Source organism: Mastacembelus armatus, chromosome 24 (genome assembly GCF_900324485.2).
Source record: "Mastacembelus armatus chromosome 24, fMasArm1.2, whole genome shotgun sequence".
Taxonomy (NCBI): Eukaryota; Metazoa; Chordata; class Actinopteri; order Synbranchiformes; family Mastacembelidae; genus Mastacembelus; species Mastacembelus armatus.
This window is the reverse complement of record NC_046656.1, coordinates 5,847,582-5,866,552: the sequence shown is the minus strand read 5'-3', so window position 1 is coordinate 5,866,552 and position 18,971 is coordinate 5,847,582. Positions and strand designations below refer to the sequence as shown.

The 18,971-nt window shown below is 43.9% G+C and overlaps 1 protein-coding gene across 1 annotated transcript in view; it reads left to right on the top strand.

The window, feature by feature from the left end:
• The first annotated feature begins 3,383 nt into the window (after nt 1-3,383).
• Nucleotides 3,384-18,971, top strand: part of opn5 (opsin 5) — a 28,097-nt gene continuing 12,509 nt past the window's right edge. Inside the window, exons 1-2 of the mRNA XM_026318949.1 lie at nt 3,384-3,531; nt 13,882-14,028. Coding sequence (XP_026174734.1) covers nt 13,896-14,028 — 133 coding nt within the window. The 5' untranslated portion in view covers nt 3,384-3,531; nt 13,882-13,895. The remainder of the gene's footprint in view (nt 3,532-13,881; nt 14,029-18,971) is intronic.

Sequence of the window (18,971 nt, the reverse complement as noted above, 5' to 3'; positions counted from 1 at the left end):
TAAGTTGTTCTGTCTCTGTTTATACTAAAACAAAATGAAAATACTGGCATTTATGTCTGTTATTTCTACAAGGTTTGTTGTCTTGCTCCAAATAATTGTTTTCATTAATGACTAATGTGCAGTCTATTTTTTCAACGTCAGACATTTTTTTAAATGATCACTTAGCATAACATTGCCATAATGTATTTTGTCAGCAGGTCACCTGAAATGTATATTTGTCCACAAATGTGTATAAAACTTTTATCGTCTGATATTATCGTCAAGGGAAGCCTTCTCCATCCACAGTGATCACTCCAGGTATCCACGGTGTCATCACCGGCACGGAGTCCCGACTCCTGGACACATCTCATCACTCACCATTGCTTATTCTTTATTGTGAATAAAAGAACCTCACCTTTCTTGATCTGCATTTGGGCCTTCCTTCCTCAACACGTAACACTTCTCCAAGGAGCCAAGATCTTCTTGAAGCTAGACCTGAGAAATGCATACCGTTAAATTAGAATTCGGGAGGGGGACGAAGAGAAGACGGCTTTCAACACGCCTCTGGGACATTTTGAATACTTGGTCATGCCATTTGGTCTCACTAATGCCCCTGCAGTGTTTCAGGTTCTTATCAATGATGTTCTTTGAGACTCCGTAAATTCAATTCAATTAAATTTATTTGTATAGTGCCAAATCACAATACAACCATCTCAAGGCACTTTACAAAAACTAAAAACCCAACAAATCCCTTATGAGCAGCACTTGGTGACAGTGGAGAGGAAAAACTCCCTTTAACAGAAGTAAAAACCTCCAGCAGAACCAGGATAGCCTCTATGTATTAGCATCTGATAAATGAGTCACACTGAACTTCAATTTACTTACATGTACAGTACCTGCCCTCTAATACCAATACCAATTCCAATCTTATTTTGAATTAGACTGGATTTTGGATTAAAATATCAGTGAGATAGATACGAATAGTTTCCTGCTACTCAAAGTTTGTAGGCTACATCTCTCTCTATCAGCTCACTCCAAGGCTGGTTCGGGATCAGTTTCTGTCTTTGTTATTCTTTCATCCTTTTCTCCAGTGTGAACTCCAACTTAGCGTTTCATATTTTTATCTTTCATATTTTTGTGTTTTTACTCTTATCTTGTGTGGAATTGTTTAGCTACTGGCCGCAGGTAGAAAAACACATTTTACTGTACATTGTACTATGTGTAACTGTACATGTGACAAATTAAGCTCATGTTATCTTATAAATTTGAAATAATTTGACCTGTCTTTGTTGCCTACATGTTCCTCTCTCCTCTGTTGCACCCAGAGTTTCTTCCTCTCTCATCCCTCCTTAATTTACTCTGAGAAAACAGAAGTTATTGTATTTGGGCCTAAAAACCTCAGAAATAGCTTTTCTAAAATTATAGCTACTTTAGATGGCATAGCCCTGGCCTCCAGCACTACTGTGAAAAACCTTGGAGTTATTTTTGACCAGGACATGTCCTTTAACTCACACATAAAACAGGTAACCCTGAACCATCCCTTAGTTATTCTGCTATAGGTCTATACTACCTGAGGACCTCTGTCCTCTCTCTCTCTGTACCTTCTGCAGGTGTCCCTGGTCCTGGAGCTGTATATTGCTGATGTGCAGTTACTGGTCCCACCAACCTGCAGTGTCTATTTGTTGTTTATTGTTGCTGTTCTTTTCTCTCTCTTCTCTTCTTCTGTTAAAGGGAGTTTTTCCTCTCCACTGTCATCAACTGCTGCTCATAAGGGATTTGTTGGGTTTTTTAAATTTGTGTAAAGTGCCTTGAGATGATTGTATTGTGATTTTGCGCTATACAAATAAATTTAATTGAAAAATTGAAACATTCAAAGCATCTGTGTTAACAGTGTACAGTGGTCCCGGTGTGTTGATGCAGGTGAACAGGCATAAATGTTACTTCACACATTGAGAGGTGGGTAAATGATATTCATGTATGTTTAGTCTCTACTGCAACTCTTAATCTGGGGCACCAGCTCAGCTCAGTGGGTCAAACAGCCATTGACTGATTTCACTTTCTGCTATGGGTCATATCAGAATGTAAGCTGTTTATTATACTATAAAAAGCCAAGTAAAAAAAATATGTGTTTAGGACCTTTAACAGTCAGGCATTTCTTTTCTTGTCCTGGTTGACTCAATTGATTCAGCTACTATATGAAGAAAAAAAATCTTGATGGTGCACTATCACAAATACACATAGAAGCCTCCTGTAGATACATACAAAACTGGCATTTCCAGGACAATCAAACTCAATTCAAAACATTTTAAACATTATTGATCCTCAGGTTGCAAAACAAGTGTTGTATCCGGCTCGCTGAACATTTTTATGTTCTTTATAGTCCCAAAACTTCAGCAAAAAGCAGCACCTGCAGCTCTAACATTTCAGGGTTCTCTCTCTCTTTCTCTCTCTCTCTCTCTCACACACACATACAAACAAACACACACACACACACACACACACAGATGCAACAGGAAAAAGACAGTTTCCCTCCGAAGTAACAATGATTTACAAAATAAATCTTGGTGCCACAGACAACCTTTCATTAAAATGACTTAATATGTATGCAAGTGTACCTTTTAGGGATATTTCCAGTTTTTCCAGGTTTATTTATGTGCAACCTGAAAATGCACATGCTTGTATATTATTGATCTACGAATGGAACAAATAATATTACATAATAATATATGAGGCAACAGTAGCTATACTAAGTAGGTTTGATTTTCTGTTATTAGCCCTGTCAATGATCCCAAAACATAACCAATGTTTTTTCTGAGATGGGATATTCTGCATAATTTGTTTGCTTGTCTTTACATACGGTCTTTGAGAATCTGGTGATGCTAATATTTATGGGCATTTTCTTAAATGTTGAATGCATTCATCAGTTTGTGTTTGATCCACCTAGTACACAGCATATCTGGGGCCAGGCGGTACTTCAGCATAAGACATCTGGCCATCCTGGTTAGAGAATGGGGGTCCTGTAGCCCCAGTCCTGCCCTGCTATTAAAGTCCATAATCTGTCAGTCTCTCCTTAAACCCTCAGCACTATATTGTAGTTTCACCTCACAATCTACTCCTGACAAATCAGTCACTGCTTGTTGATCCATAAAGAAACAGACCTGCAGGTCTTCACACTGACATTTTCCTCTGCAAGACTTCCATTGTTGGAGCTCGCCCACCATTAAAGTGACGGTGTGAAGCAACAGCGAGGTCCCAGTCAGAGCGAAGGTGTGAAGCAGTGAGATTAGGAAGGTTTTAATTTGAAGGATTTGACGGGAAGTGGTGCTCTTTCTGCGTGACGGTGCCTGCTGTCTGTTTATATAAACTAGCCTTTAAGACCATGAGTATTAAAGGCGCGCTGGGGTTAGGGTTAGGTTTCAGTGCGTCTCTGCGGCTCAGTGAAACTGTAGCTGAACCACAGGGAGATTTTCCAGCCCGAGGATCCGGTTCTTCTAACAGTGGAAGAGTTCATTTGTGGGAATTACAGTCCAATCGGGATGGCTGCTGACTGAGGTGAGGCAAACTACTCATTTAGCCGATTCTATACAGGGAGGACATATAGTAAACATCCTACTGGATCTCTTTACTTTAACTCTCAAATACATGACCATGTTGTGGCGTATATGCAGGAGCAAGACTTCACCTTAATTCACCTTAAAAAAGTCCAGGTATGAAATGTTTTAGGTGAATATGTGCCCAACTGAGGCAAATGTGCGAACTTTATGCCAATAGCTGCCCCCTGTTTCTTATTTCTATTTGCTATCCCATCGCTCAGTCAGATCCAGAGGAGAGAAGCTCCAGCGTGTTTAAAAAGTTTATTTACCCAGCTGGGCTTCCTGCAAGCAGTGTAAGCAGTGGTGAGGTTTTTTTTTTTTTTTTAGGCCTAAATAATCGAATTTAATTATTTGTTTGTTTATAATTTTTAAATGTTGCCCTGTCTTTGTTTGGAGACCGACAGAATTAGTTTGGAAACAACACATCATCAGTAGAGTCAAACTAACCTGTGTGACAGTTTGATCCAGGCTCACGTTTGGCAGGTGATGTCTGCAAATGCAAAACAAAGACGTTTTTAAATCTGGAATTATTAAAATACACTGTGTGTATAAGGGCGTGGTGAGTCACTGTCAGCAGAAGGCATTGTTATCCCACCAAATAAGCAAACAATTCATGTTTATCAAACGTGTTCATTCTGTTTATCAGAGAGCCATACAGAGCTACTGCATGTTATCCTACAGCAGGGACAAGCCTCCCTGTTGATATATGGGAGCGATAGTGCTGTGTGTAAAGTGCTGTAGACACTAATATGTATACAGAGAGGCAGATCTGTCGCGCCGTGCTCCCCATGTAAGGGAGGAAACTTGGCACGAACGATTAAAAGGGATGTTTTGAAGAAGCAGCTCAGCAGTCCGGAGTACGTGCAAAAAGTGATGTTTATTAACAAAATACTGACAAAAAGCAAACAAAATCCCGGGTCAAAAGAAACATTAAAAAGGTGTTTTAGAATCGCGGCCTCACAGCAAGCTGTCCTCTTCCTCCCCTACCTATCCTGACTACCTGGTCTTAATGTCTCACCTCCACTAGACCCTACCATCTGTACAGGTGTCCCTAGGGTGAGCTCAGTTACCGGTTTACCCCCCCCCAGTTAACTTTAATACAGGACAATATATCACTCCCCCCTATTACCCCATACAGCTACCACAGAACAAACAAGTGTGGTGCCTACAACTCCATATAGATGTGCATATTTAGATATCCCTGAATCTAAGTCCCCCCGCCTTAGCTCAAAATGGTAGCTCCCAACTGAGATCGCCTACCAGTGCACACCTGCTTCTAATTGGATTAATTGCACCACTCTACTTCCCAGCAACAATCCCACTTGACAACCCCCAGGGAAACTCCTCTCCTCCCCTCCAGGCCCCGCTCCTGAAACCATAAAGCATATAACTCATTAAACAAACAAATCAAATCAATCACAATTAAGTAAATCAACTAAACATAATTAAACATTTAGAAACTCCCGGCCTAATGAAAAGGGAGTAACCTTTTCACATTTCCCCCTCCTCTGGGAGCTCGCCATCAGGATGGCGAGACAGAAAGTTTGCCACCACATTGGATTTCCCAGGCCGGTACTGAAAGTGAAACCGATAGGGTGGCATCTCCAACACCCATCTGGCAATCCTGCTGTTTGAGTCTTTCATTTGATGGAGCCACTGCAAGCCCCTATGGTCAGTCTGCAAAACAAAGTCTCTCCCAAGCAGATAATATTCGAAAGTCTCTAAGGCCCATTTTATGGCCAGGCACTCCAGCGCAATTGCAAAGTACCAAGTCTCTGTTGGCCACAACTTCCAGCTAACATAAGCCACTGGTTTCTGATCTTCTCCTTCACCATGAAGCAACGCCGCCCCAAGGTCCACAACGGAAGCATCAGTCTGAACAGTAAAAGTCTGGACTCTGCAGGACCGGATCCTTACACAGTGCTTCTTTCAGAGCCAAAAAAGCTTTTTCATGCTGCTCTTCCCATGGCAACTGGTGAGGACTGGACTTGCGGGTCAGATCTGTCAGAGGCGCAGCTCGGGAGGCAAATGTGGAACAAACCGCCTGTACCAGCCGGCTAACCCCAGAAAAGACTTAGTACAGGGACGAAGGCAATTCATTACAGCCTATACTTTGTCCTTTTGAGGGTGTATGAAACCATAGCCAAGTAAATAGCCCAAATATTTGGCTTCCTGCTGTGCGATACAGCACTTCTTTGGCTGCACCGTCAAACCAGCCCGCTTCAAACGCTGACACACCTCCTCAAGATGCTGCAGATGATCCTCCCATGTAAAGCTATAGACGACAATGTCATCCAGACAGAAGCCTCTGCCCCCACTAACACTTGATCCATCAGTCTTTGAAAAGTGGCAGGTGCACCCTGTAAGCCAAAGAGCATCACAGTAAACTGGAACAAACCCTGAGGAGTCCTAAAAGCAGTATATGGTCTAGCCTCAGGAGATAAGGGCATTTGCCAATATCCTCAGCACAGGTCTAAAGTACTAAAATACTGGGCCTTGCCGATCATCCACTCGGGGAGTGGGATATGCATCAAAATCTGACTGCGAGTTCAATTTTCGAAAGTCAATAAAAACCTGATTGCACCATCTTTGTTTAACACGAGCACTACTGGACTGCTCCACTTACTTTGTGACCTTTCAGTCACTCCCAGTGCCTTCATCACCTCCAACTCTTCTTTCAAAGCTGGAAGCAGCCTCTCAGGAACTCGATACATCCTTGACATACTGGTGCAGGATCTTTCAACCTGATGTTATGCTCCACCAAGGAAGTGTAACCTGGTTTATCAACAAACAAATCAGGAGGGATAATGTCCAGTAGCTGCTTTTGCATTGCTGGAAATCCATGACACAAGTTCAATTGCACCTGTATACCTTCTGTGTTTGGAGGAAGAAACTGCTCAGTTTGATCCTCCTCTTTCTTCACTGCCCTCACCAACAGCTCCTGACTGACACTGGGTGGTCTGCCTTGCCATTCTTTGAGCAGATTTACATGAAATGTCTGTTTCTTTTTTTTTTTCACTTGCCTTCCATACAGGAGTTCAAATGGTGAGTATCCTGTAGACGCTTGGGGCACTTCTATGTAAGAAAACATCAGATAAGGCAGCCAGCGATCCCAGTCTTTTCCATCTTCAGCCACAAACTTCTTCAGCAGACTTTCATGTGTGGTTATATCGTTCTACCAGGCCGTCTGTGTGGGGGTGATAAGGAGTGGTCCTAATCCCTTTAATACCCAGTAAACTGTAAACCTGATATAAAGTCTGACAGAAAAGCAGTGCCTTGCTCAGTCACTATTTCTTTGGGAATTCCTACCCTAGCAATAAGCTGTAACAAAGCTTGTGCAATAGACTGAGCTGTAATTCATCTAAGTGGGAGAACCTCAGGATATCATGTAGCATAGTCACACACCACTAGAATATATCTAAACCCAGAATGACTTCGCTCTAAGGGCCCCACAATGTCCATTGCTATTATAGAAAATGGCACATCAACAACTGGCATTGACTGCAGTGGAAATGGTCTGACCTTCTTGTTACTGGCTAACTGACATTCAGGACATGACCCACAAAATTTCTGGTGACTAATGGTTGGGTGCTACCTGAATCTAACAAAGCTGTGGTTGGAGTGCCATTAACTGAAACAGTGGCTATCTGCATCTTCCCCCTCACTTCCTGGACATCTTTTAGCTGATCAGGTCTAGGTTCACAACACATAGTATTGGCACCTTTAACTTTGAGAGCCGGGCATTGAGGTTTAATATGCCCTTCTTCCCCACAAAAATAACAAACTGGTGGGCCTTTCTCCTTTCTCCTTCCTATATTGTTAGTTGATTTTGGGATGCCAGTCCTTTCCTCTCCCCCTCTTCCACTATCTCTACCAATAGGACCACCCCCACCGTACCCAGCAGACTTACAAGCAGACTTGAATGGGCAGTGGCTCTTTTCATATCGGAAGACTTTGGGACCCCTTCTAGCTGCGATAAAGGCAGTTCTTCTGCTTGCTGACCAGTCCTAGGATTATGTTCTTTCACCCACACTCTCACTTCAGGCGACAAGGTCCGAAGGTACTGCTCCAGGATCAGTAGCTCTCCCACTATTTACACTGTCTTTGTAGCTGGTTGGACCCAGTTTTTGTAAAGATCTTTGATTATACAGCTCACAAGGAGTCTCTCCTGGGCGAATATCTGGTTCCCGAAACCGCTGTCTGTACATCTCTTCATTGATTTCATACTTTGTTAAGATGGCTTCTTTTACCTTATCATAGTCCAATGATTCATTAATGTCCATTGCCACATAAGCACTTCTTGCTTTACCAGACAAATATGGGACCAGATGCACTGCCCAATCTTCTTTAGTCCATCTATATGCCACAGCCAATCTTTCAAAAGTTGTCAAATATTGTTCAATATCATCCACATCTTCAAACCTAGGAATTGTGGCTCCACCCCACGGTCTGGCTTGTGAGATTGTATTGGATGGGTTCGGCTGATTGACCTCTGGCCTCTCAGGTGAAAACTGTAAGGGCAAATCCCTTTCCTCTGGACCGCCTTCATCAATCACAATTAAGTAAATCAACTAAACATAATTAAACATTTAGGAACCTAATGAAAAGGGAGTAACCTTTTCACAACATCTACAGCCAAATCCTTTTAAAAGCAATTCTCATGAAATCAGAAGTCAGTAAAACTGATAAGTATGGAGCCAATTCAATCTCTTTAAGTTTTGGCATTGTAAATAAAGTTTGGCATTGAAAAAAGAAGCATTGGCATTGAAACACCTTTTTTGCAAATAGGCATTAAAAATATATCATTTTATTTTTGTATCTCTTTGCATTATGGTGTGTTTTTTAGTGATAATCTTTTGATTCTTCCTGTTTTTGTCATGATCCGCAGTCTGGACTTCCTGTTTGTTTTATTTGGGAGGATCATGACAGGAACTGGTTGAGTTGTTTTCAGTTCCCCTGATTTAATGATTGTTTTCACCTGCACCTCGTTTTCCCGGCAGGGCTTCTTATACACCTGGTGGTGCCATTGGCATTCGCCAGGTTGTCTGTTTACCAACCTCCCCGTTACCCACGGCTCGTCACGTCTCAGCAATTCAATTCAATTCAATTTTATTTGTATAGCGCCAAATCACAATACAAATCATCTCAAGGCACTTTACAAAAACTAAAACTAAAAACCCAACAATTCCCTACACATCGGAGGATGTATGTTGTGCTTCTTAGTTGTCGATGGAGCGACTAAGACTTTCTTTTCGCCGCCATTCACCTCACAGACACGAAAGGAGACCAGGGAAGTACTTTTTTTGTGCCCTTGTGTTCTCCTGTTATTTCAACACAGACTGGTAGCTTGTTTCCACTGAGCAGGGGGCTCAGTGCCTTTTTTTATCCCGACTGGAGTCGGGCTTATGAGAGATGTGTGGTGAGCAACGGAGATCCCGTTCGCAGAAATGTTTGTGAAGCAAGGCTTCTGATCTGCATGTTACCGGATGTTGTTCACTCATGTCTGACCTAGCTCTTCATGGACATCTACTGGTCATTGTATGGAAACTGTCTGTGTGAATAAAAGCCTTTTTCCCTCAGTCCTGTGGTTTTCGTTTGTGGATGAAGTCTCCTCCGTAACCAAATCGTGACAGAACAACCTGGCCAGCAGACGGACCAGACTTCATCTGCTAGCCCCAGACACCAAAGGGCTACTTATTAGTATTCATCATGCCTTCCCGACGGAACCGAAGAACCAAGTCCAAAGCGTTTCCTCTGCCTCAGCCGTGCTCCCCTCCTGCACCTGCGGTAAGGTGTTTAAGGATGGGGGGTTTATTCACTCGGTCTCAGCCCAGCTTCCCATTTTTGTCAGATCCCTCGCAGCAAACCTCGGATCGAATTCACCCCCTTACTTGGATCAGCAATCAGGCCAAGAAACACGACCCATGGTACTCCAGGGGGTCTTTTCTGGACGACCCCCTAGACAGCGAGGACGAGTCTGAAGATGACCTCTCGACACCTGTCCCTGTTTGTAGGTTTGGGGGTCTGCTCCTTGACGACCCAATTAGCGGGCCCTCCCCTGGGAATCGGCCGGTTCGAGGTTACTCCCCGGGGTCATTTTTGGATGACCCGTTGGACAGCGATTACTCCTGCGAGGACCTCTGGGATGAGCCTGCCTCTGGGACCATCTCCAACGTCTGTTTCGACCTCCTGGGAGGCGGGTTGGGAGACTCGCTATGAAGCTGTGGACGAAGTGCCCCTCAAGGAGGACGACTGGGTCGGGAGTCTCCATCGAGACGCTTTCCGCGGAACCCGCCTAGCAATCAAGCGTGGGGTCTGCCTCGAAGGAGTATGTCCCGGCGACAGCACCCAGCTCCACAGCGTCCAGTGCCAAGATCTCCTTCGCCACCGCGGCCACCGGAACCTCCTGTACCGCCGCTAGTCCCACAGTCCGCGGCGTCGCAACCCTCGGCTCTTGGGCGGGCCGCCTCCCCACCTGGGGTCCATAGGAAGAAGCGAAACCGACGTTGGGATAAAGCGCCCAAGCCAGTCCTGCCCCTAGACCCTCAGCAAACGGAGCCTCCTCTTCCGAACATTCAGCCTGTGGCTCCGTCTCACGTCCCCACAGCCCAGGGAGTCGCGGCAACCGACGCTCTTGAGAGGAACTGGCGGGCACAGCTGTCCCGGATTTTTTCTGGGGCAGTACAGGATCCGGACAACTACACCCAAGCCATCTCCGCCTGTGAGCGCCTCCTACAGGCCGTGCGATTATCTCCTCCAGATGACTGCAGAGACATTCTTCTCTCGACCTTGTCATCCGCTATAGATCTGGTCCGGATGAGCCAAGAACTGTCCCTGCCGATGAACCATGTTTTTCCCCGGTTTTTGGCTCAATTATCGCAGCCGTCCGGACCCGAGCCTCCTGAGGTGCCCAAGCCTCCAGAGTTACCCGATCCTCAGTGCGCCGACGATGGCGTCCCCGCTGAGGTCCATGTTCGAGTCTCCGTGCCTCAGTGCGCCGACGCAGATGTCCCCGCCGAGGTCCTCGGATTACAGCCACCGGAGTCCCCAGGGGCAGAGTCCCGGGACCATCCGGACCTTTGTTCCCTGAGCCCCCGGAACCCCCGGGGCCATCCAGATCAGAGTCGGAGCCGGGGTCTCCACAGCTGTCGGGTTTGGAGCCAGAGTTACCACTGCAATCAGAGCCAGAACCAGGGTCTCCACTGCAGTCAGAGTCGGAGCCAGTACCAGTGCCTCCTCTTCAGCCAGTGCAGGAGCCAGAGCCAGTGTCTCCTCTGCAGTCGACTTTTTGCTGCTGTAGTAGCAGCTGAAATAAGCTAACAGCTAGCATTAGATAGCTAACATTAGCAATAACATTATTGAGTATATAACGCTATATATTGTAATGACGATGGTGTTTTGTTCTGTCTCATGAATATTTTGAAACACCTGGAAACTAGTTTTTAGCTCTGTTACTCCAACAGAACTACTTAAACAGTTAAATTGGCTGGGACTAGTTTCAGCTGCAGATTAATTCACATTGTGCTGTGGATTAGCAGCAGTTGTTCCGATCTATTCAGAGAGTCATGGCAGATGTGTATCAGTGGGTACAGGACTCTAATCACTTACTTTCCATTCACAAGGTTGTTAATGTAGCTTCTGTCGGACTAGGGCTACTAATTTATGTAGGTTCCAACTGCAATCTTATGAGTTTTTGTAATCTCACATGCAGAAACTAGAAAAATCACATTTTTTCTTTTCATCATCACGTTATGACTGTTTTTGTTTTAATATTTAAATAACTACTGACTTTGCAGCACAATACTTCACAACATTTGCAGCAGTAGACTAAATTTGACTGTGATAAAGTTCATGAACACACAAAGAAAGTGCTACATTTTAGCTACTATAACTAATGAGGAGGCTGTGGCTCTGGTGTAGAACAATTTGTCTACTAACTGAATGATCAGTTATTTGATCCCCAGCTTCCCTGGTGCACAAGTGCCCCTGGGCAAGTTGCTCCTGGTGGATGTTGCAATAGTGTGTGAGTGTGTGAATGATTAAGGATGAAGCACTTCAATATGTAAAAGCACTAAATGTCCATTTAACATCTCTTAAAGTTACTCCGTCTCCACAGACATCCTGGACATTCCCAACACTTAACACATGTACTATATGTATGAATGTTGTGTTACTCTTTGAAAGATGGCATGTTTGGCATTCCAGCTCACATCTGTTTTTAACAAATCATGTGAAATTGTTGATGGAGACAATCTCTCCACATTCATAGTGCTCCTCTATAAGGGGTCTTGACTTACAAGACTAAGTATGTTTTAAGATACAAGTATCTGCTGCAAGAATATGCTGAGATGCTGAAGTATGCAGTGGTGGGCAAATGAAGGAGAAAATGCTTTTAAACCCAGAAAGAGCACCAGGTGTACACTGTAGGTGCTTGCAAACAGCTTCTTACTGTGAAAATGTTTTGTACTGATTGTGTCCAGGATAAAGAAGCAGTTGTCTGGGATAAATGGAAAGAAGTTAGCCATGTCAATAAGTTGTAGGGAAGAGAAAAGAGGGTGGCTTGACGTAGAGAGGTCAGAGGCCCCCAGAGTGTAGCCCAGTCAATGAGAACACTTAGGCCTAGAGCCATGAACTGTGCTGAACATAATAAACTCAAAGAATGATGCGTGCTGGTCTTATGATGGGTTATTCTTCCTTAATCATAATCACCATTCCTCTATAAATACTGCCAGTACAGTATGACACCCTGGGAATGAAATTAGTATATATAATTGTATATAAATGTATAGAATTTGTAAAAGGACACTTATAGTGAAAAAGTCACAGAGTTATGACTCAGTTCTGGATTTCCCCTTTCATCTATGGAGCTTTTCGACCTTTTTCTGCAAACTCCACTCTCATCAACCTCAAGCAACTATTTCTAGTAATAAGAATCTAAAAGCTAGAGAGCCAGATATTTCTCTCATTACACAAAAGACCAAAAACAGAGCTAAAAGGTATAATGGATTCTGCTCAATGTGTCAACGATCTATTTTAAGGCTAACATGTTTACTAGTTCTGCTAATGTACCAGTGGTGTCTATGTAGCTTGCTCCACTGTCCCAAAAGGCCAAAAAAATTCCACCAAAGTCAAAAAGTGCAGCTTTAAACAAGCATGTAGTAAGGCGATGCTGACTAACTTTATTTGTGTTATTTTTAGCTCTGTTTTTGACAGAAAATATTTGGCTCTTTAGCTGCTAAATGCTCCACTGTGTTCACTCTCAGCTGATTTTTGTAATATTATATAACATAGTGTCTATTTCTTAAGGCAGTAGGAGTTATAGCTATATTTGTTTATTATTTGTTGTCATGTGAATTACAGCTCTATTTGTTTCAGAATCAAAATCTCTATTCACCATATAACAAATATTTAAGGAATTTCTCTTGGTATGGGTATCAGCCATGAGTACAAGAATCAACAATGAATAAATTGAGTGAATTCTTTATGTGCACCAACTTCAGGAGAAAAAGGTAAAAACATTGTAAGAGCCATTATTTCTAAATGTGTGTAGTCCATAGATATAATAAAGCAGCGGGGAGAGAAGATAGCCCTGTGGGACACCAATGTTGAGGCGAGAGGCTCAGAAATGTTGTCATTCACCCTAACGTATTGCTTTCTGCTAGGCAGAAAATTTGTCTGTCAGTGACAGACACGCAACAGAACATTAAGCTGCACTTTATACAGCAGTAGCTCCGGAAACATGGTGTTAAAAGTGGGGCTAAAATCTACAAACAACACAGATACATATACATTTTTTTCACAGAATTAAAATCTTAGTGAGGCTCAGTGGTTAGCATTGCTGCCTCACACCAAGAAGGGCACAGTTTTGCAAGCTGTCAGGGGCCTTTCTGTGTGGAGTTTGCATGCTCTCCCTGTGCTTGTGTGGGTTTTCTCCAGGTACTCTGGTTTCCTCCCACAGTCCAAAAACATGTATGTCAGGTTGATTGGTGACTCTAAATTGCCCATAGGAGTGAGTGTGAGTGTGTGAGGTTGTTTGTCTCTATGTGGCCCTGTGATGGACTGGTGACCTGTCCAGGGTGGACCCCTGCCTTTCACCCAAAGAGAGCTGGGATAGGCTCCAGCAGATCCCTGTGACCCTGGTTAGGAATAAACGGGTACAGACGATGGATGGATGGATAAAGTCTAAAGTGCATGTCTTTGTTTGTAATTCATACATAGGGTTATGAGTCCGATTTACTTTTATATATATATATGTGTGTGTGTGTGTGAAGTGTTTTCAATTTAAGGAACCCATTTTTTCCCTTCACAGGACAGTCCCCACTGATGACAGCGATGGAGAATGAGACATGGCCGCAGTCCTTGTACGTCCCCCATTATCTCCTCCGTGGTGACCCTTTTGCATCGAGACTCTCCAGAGAGGCGGATATTGTTGCAGCTTCATACATATGTATCATAGGTCAGTCTGTTATTGTGAAAACTTCTCATTTTTCACGTCCTTTTTACTGCAAGTAATTGTTATTGTTACTGCAAGAGTAAAGAAGCATAACATGGTTCTTAGGCAAAATAGGAAATTTGATGATATTATATAGAAAAACATGTCCTGTAACACATGATCAGATGCAACAACAACAACAATAATAAGAGCAAAAGGCTGTGTGAGGGTGAATTAAGATGGACAGTTGAAGGAACTTGTGAGGGATATTATTTATAATAAGTGTTATATCTGGCATCGCATGGATGGTTTGACAGTGTTTATGACGACACACGGTTTAAACTAAACATGAGTAAAAAGAAGATGTTTATTATCATGAAAAATTTAGCTCAAGAGAAACCACAAAAACTTGCCTCAGCACACAGAGACCATAGAGAATACCTCGGGATAGCAAGCACGTGTTACTGTGTCAGGGCACCAGCGCATGCGCTGTACATACTGTGGGTGTCATCATTATACATCATATGATATTTTCATACTAGAGAAGTGGAAGTAAACTGACACCAGTTTCCCCGATAATAAGCCAATGCGACACACACTTCTAAACGCCTCTCCAAATGTCCCTATGGAGCCTCTGTAACACAAAGCAGCAGCAGCCAAGCAAATTAAAAAATTGATTATATTGGCTGGTTAATTCATGGTTGTAGCTCAGCTAATAACTGTTGTAAAGCTATATACAAGTCAAATGATGGAGCAGTTCCATTGAGTATGAGGAGAAGAGAGATGGAAAAAGGAACAAGCAGCTGTGTGACTGTGTTTTCTGTGCATCATCTTCTTTTTTCCAACATGTAACTATGTGGTATGCTCCTGTCACTTGATCATCTTTTTATTTGCATATTTATATTTTCAAATAATCAACATTTTATGTTAACTGACCTCTTAAATAATTGAAATGAATCAAGTTTATCCAGCAGTGAAGGGGATATTTATGCACCTCCAGCAACAGGCTGAATGGAGAGCAGTTGAGATGGTAGCAGGGTTTTGACTGGAAGGCTAATTGTTGTTGTTAACCTAGGGTCAATTGATTCATTTAGAATTCTGCTGCAATAAAAGTGTTTTGTTTTTTTGTTCTCCACTCTTCTGTTGCTAAACAGCTCTCTGCCCAGAGTCTGGTAGTGAGAGTGGTGTTATTTGGATGCTCTCGGATAAGCCCATTCTTTAATTTCTGTGCTGATAAAGGGCATGCATGTGTAAAATAGACCAGGGCTGCCAGGTTTCACCAAAGGTTCAGAGTGTGATTATGCATTTTGAGGTCGGAGTTATGGCACCAGCAGCCCTGACCACGCGCAATCATTTTTCAACTAAAAAAAACACATTTTACATAGACCAGACAGCATATCTCGATATAAAAACAATAAGCAAATCTAAAAAAACAGACAAATTCAGGTGAATATTTATTTCTAGATATTTTTTTATTCACAATTGAAACCTGCTATACTGGCACATTGTGGGGACAGTGGGTTCTTTGTGGGGACCAGAGCAAGGTGCCCTATCATGTAAACTAGAGGTTGCACTGCAGTTGGGAGTCCTTTAAGATGCTGCAGATGGAGCAGTAAGGCAGGGAACTCCATCCTTGTTCCCTGCCTTACTGCTGATAACCTGGACCAGGTGTTCAGCCAGTCAGAAACTGGAAGAAAGAATCTCAAATGAGGGTCAAGGGGGGAAGACAAAGCGGATTGGTCCTCTCATGTGGTGTACACATTGAAGTGGTGCCAGTCTACACATATCGAGGTATACACCTGGACAATAGGTTGGACTGGTCACTGAACACAGATGTACAATATAAAAAAGGGTAGAGGTGCCTGTTCTTCCTGAGGCGCCTTGAGTCCTTGGACATCTGCAGGAAGATGCTGCACATGTTTTGGTAACAAGTGTGTTGTTTTATACTGTCTCCTGCTGGTGTGGCAGCATAAAGCCGAAGGATGTAAGGCAGCTGGATGAACTGGTGCCAAAAGCTGGTTCAGTTCATCTAATTCACTATAAGACTACCTGATCCAAAAAATATTTTGAGGAGAATGTTTTTGTTTACATAAATTACAACATCTCATATTCACAAGACTGGTGTTTCCTCAAAGAAAAAAAGAATTAGCAAATTACTTCCTTGACCCATCTGTTGTTACACTTGCAGCCCTGCATATACAGATAAAGATGATTGGGCATATTTTTAACCTTTACACCAGATGCTCTTCTTGATGTAACCCTGTCATTTTACTCTGTCTTGGGACTGACACTAAGACTGCATTGGCTTGTACAACCTTAATGGCTAAGCCTAGTTACCCCTAGTCTTCCAAGGCAGTCTCCCATCCACATCCTAATCAGGCTCAGCTCTGTTTAGCTTCCAAGACCTGACAGGATTGGGTACTAGCAGGATGCTATGGCTGTACCTGAGATGTATTTTTCTGATTCTAATTCATTATAGACTTTAAATTAAATTCAACAAACCTTTCCTTCTGTTGCCCACCCGTTGTTTGTGCTCAGAATACCAGGAGTGTGTTTGGTTATATTAAGGATACAGTCCTCTCTCTTTCTAAATGGGTAAAAAGCTTCCAGGTTGGTCTGGAAAACCCCAGCAAAATCAGCACAAAAACTGCTCTTCGCACTCAGAACAGCCATGAGAGAGACATGGCAGATAAAACACAATGGCGAGAGCTCAGGGATTTGGAAGGCATGTGGATGAATGAAAGGTTGCTTTTCATCTGTTAGACAGGTCAGTAGATTGTTTGTTATGTTCCATTGAAAACAGATCAATATGATGTTACATCCGTAGATGGACAAACACCCACACCAGCAGAAATCAAGAAACTCACAATGCATGTGTAAAAGGGAAAATAGAGTTTTATTATAACTTGCGTGGGGCTAGCATCTATGTGTCATGACTATTTTGGATGCTGAAAGTGAGAACACTTGTGTCCCATATACCGCACAACCCAGAGCAGGTACCGGAACCAACCAGCAGGAGGCAGTGTCATCTTCACCTGCACCTGGCTGTCAACACTGACTGCCGGGTCATTACATAACCGGTCCTTATGTAGCACCACCCATCTGCCCCGTCCGGGCATCCTGACCCGGATGACCACTTCTGAAATTTGGTCAAGAACCTCTCTGGTTCCCTGCCAATGATGAGTCAGTTTTTGGTGACAACCCCCATTTCCTCTGGGGGCAGAACACCCACACCTTGTCCCCGGACCTCAGGATGGGTCAGCAGGCTCAGGTATGGATGGCTGTCAGTAACTTGCATACATTATGGACAGCCTGCTCAAAGTCTTTAGCATGGACTAGCAGTTTGTCCAAGTAGGCCACACAGCGGGTGCGGGGAATGTCCTTAACGACCCACTCCATCAGTCTCTCGAAGGTGGCTGGGGCATTACACAGTCCAAAGGGTATTACTATAAACTGCCACAGTCCTTGCCCTATGGTAAATGAGGTTTTGGGTCAGGCCTTTGCTGCCAGATCTACTTGTCAATACCCGCTGTCGAAGTCTAGAGAGCTGAACCAACAGGAACCAGCTACATAGTCCAACGCATCATCAGCGGGTATGAGTCTTTGTGGGTGACTGCATTTAGTCGCTGATAGTCCACAGAGGGTCATCATCACCCCGTTTTCTTCTGTACCAGGACCATAGGTGGGACTGTCTGAAGGCTCTATAATGCTGTTGGCTGCCATTTCTCAGATCATTTACTTGGCAGCCTGGTGTTTGGCGAGAGGCAGACGGTGATAGGGGGCAGCGGGGCCAGTGTCATTGTGGTGTTGCACCAGTGCTGTCCTGGTACAGTCCTCCTCTTTGGTTGCAAAAATGTCCACAAAGTCTCTCAGTACTCTCAGTAGACATTGCAGCTGCTCTTGCTGTGGTGCACTCAGGTCCTCCACTGCAGCAACATTCTCAGAGGGGCGGATGGATCTTGTGAGGTAGTGGCTGAGATGCACTGGTCTGAGCTGCAATACTCCCCCTCCTCCCCAGCCTGGAAGTAATGCTGCTTTTTGGGAGACAGATCGACAAGGACTTGGAGTGCTGGACCTTCCAAGGCGAGTGCGACATGAGTCGCGGTCTCCACCTGGCTCCATCCATTGTGGAGGGCAGCTCGCTAGGACCTGTGCCAGGTAAGGCTCCAGGTACGTCATCCCACTGTATCGTTACAGCTTTGTGGGTGATTGGGCAGGGAGGCCCAGCTGGCTGTTGACTTGAGGTATCAGTGTGGCTGCCAGAGGTTTGTTCTGCCTGTGGTAAGTGGGGCAGTACTGTCATGAACTAGGTCGTGGTCAGGAGCAAACTTCAACCAAAACACAGGAGTAAAGGAAAAGGGGCTTTATTGAGTTAAGCAAGGCAGAACAAGGAACGAAAACACAAAGTAGGTGAGGGCTGAAGCAAGGAAACTAAGGGAGGAACATGGGCAGAGACACGGAAAACAGGATACACGGGACTACAAGCAAACAGAAACTTTATAGAACTAAACAAGGCTAAGACAGGGCCAAACTGGGCAAATTCAGGGACAGGTCAAGACAGGGATACATGTGGACATGAAAACGTGGGAATGAATACAAAGACAGGGATCCAGGGAGACAAGGCACATGAGGTCTACAGAAAAACGGGGATGTGGAACAAAAACAAGAAACACACAGGGGAACCAGACACGGACGGAGGGAGTTAACGAGGACAAGGTAGCAGGGCAAAACAGGAACACATGAACACACAAGACATGGTGAGTACACAGACAAAAACCAGAATACTTAACACAAGGTGAAAATCCAAGAAACGAAAACCCAGGGAGGAAATCCAAGACGTGAGACAACAAAGGCAAGGCGAACTAGAAGCGGCTTCTCAAAGGCAGTGGTAAACAAGGCATGGACACAGATATCGCAAGAGACGAGATAAGGCAACAGACATGGTACAACAGACAACCTGGCAAGGA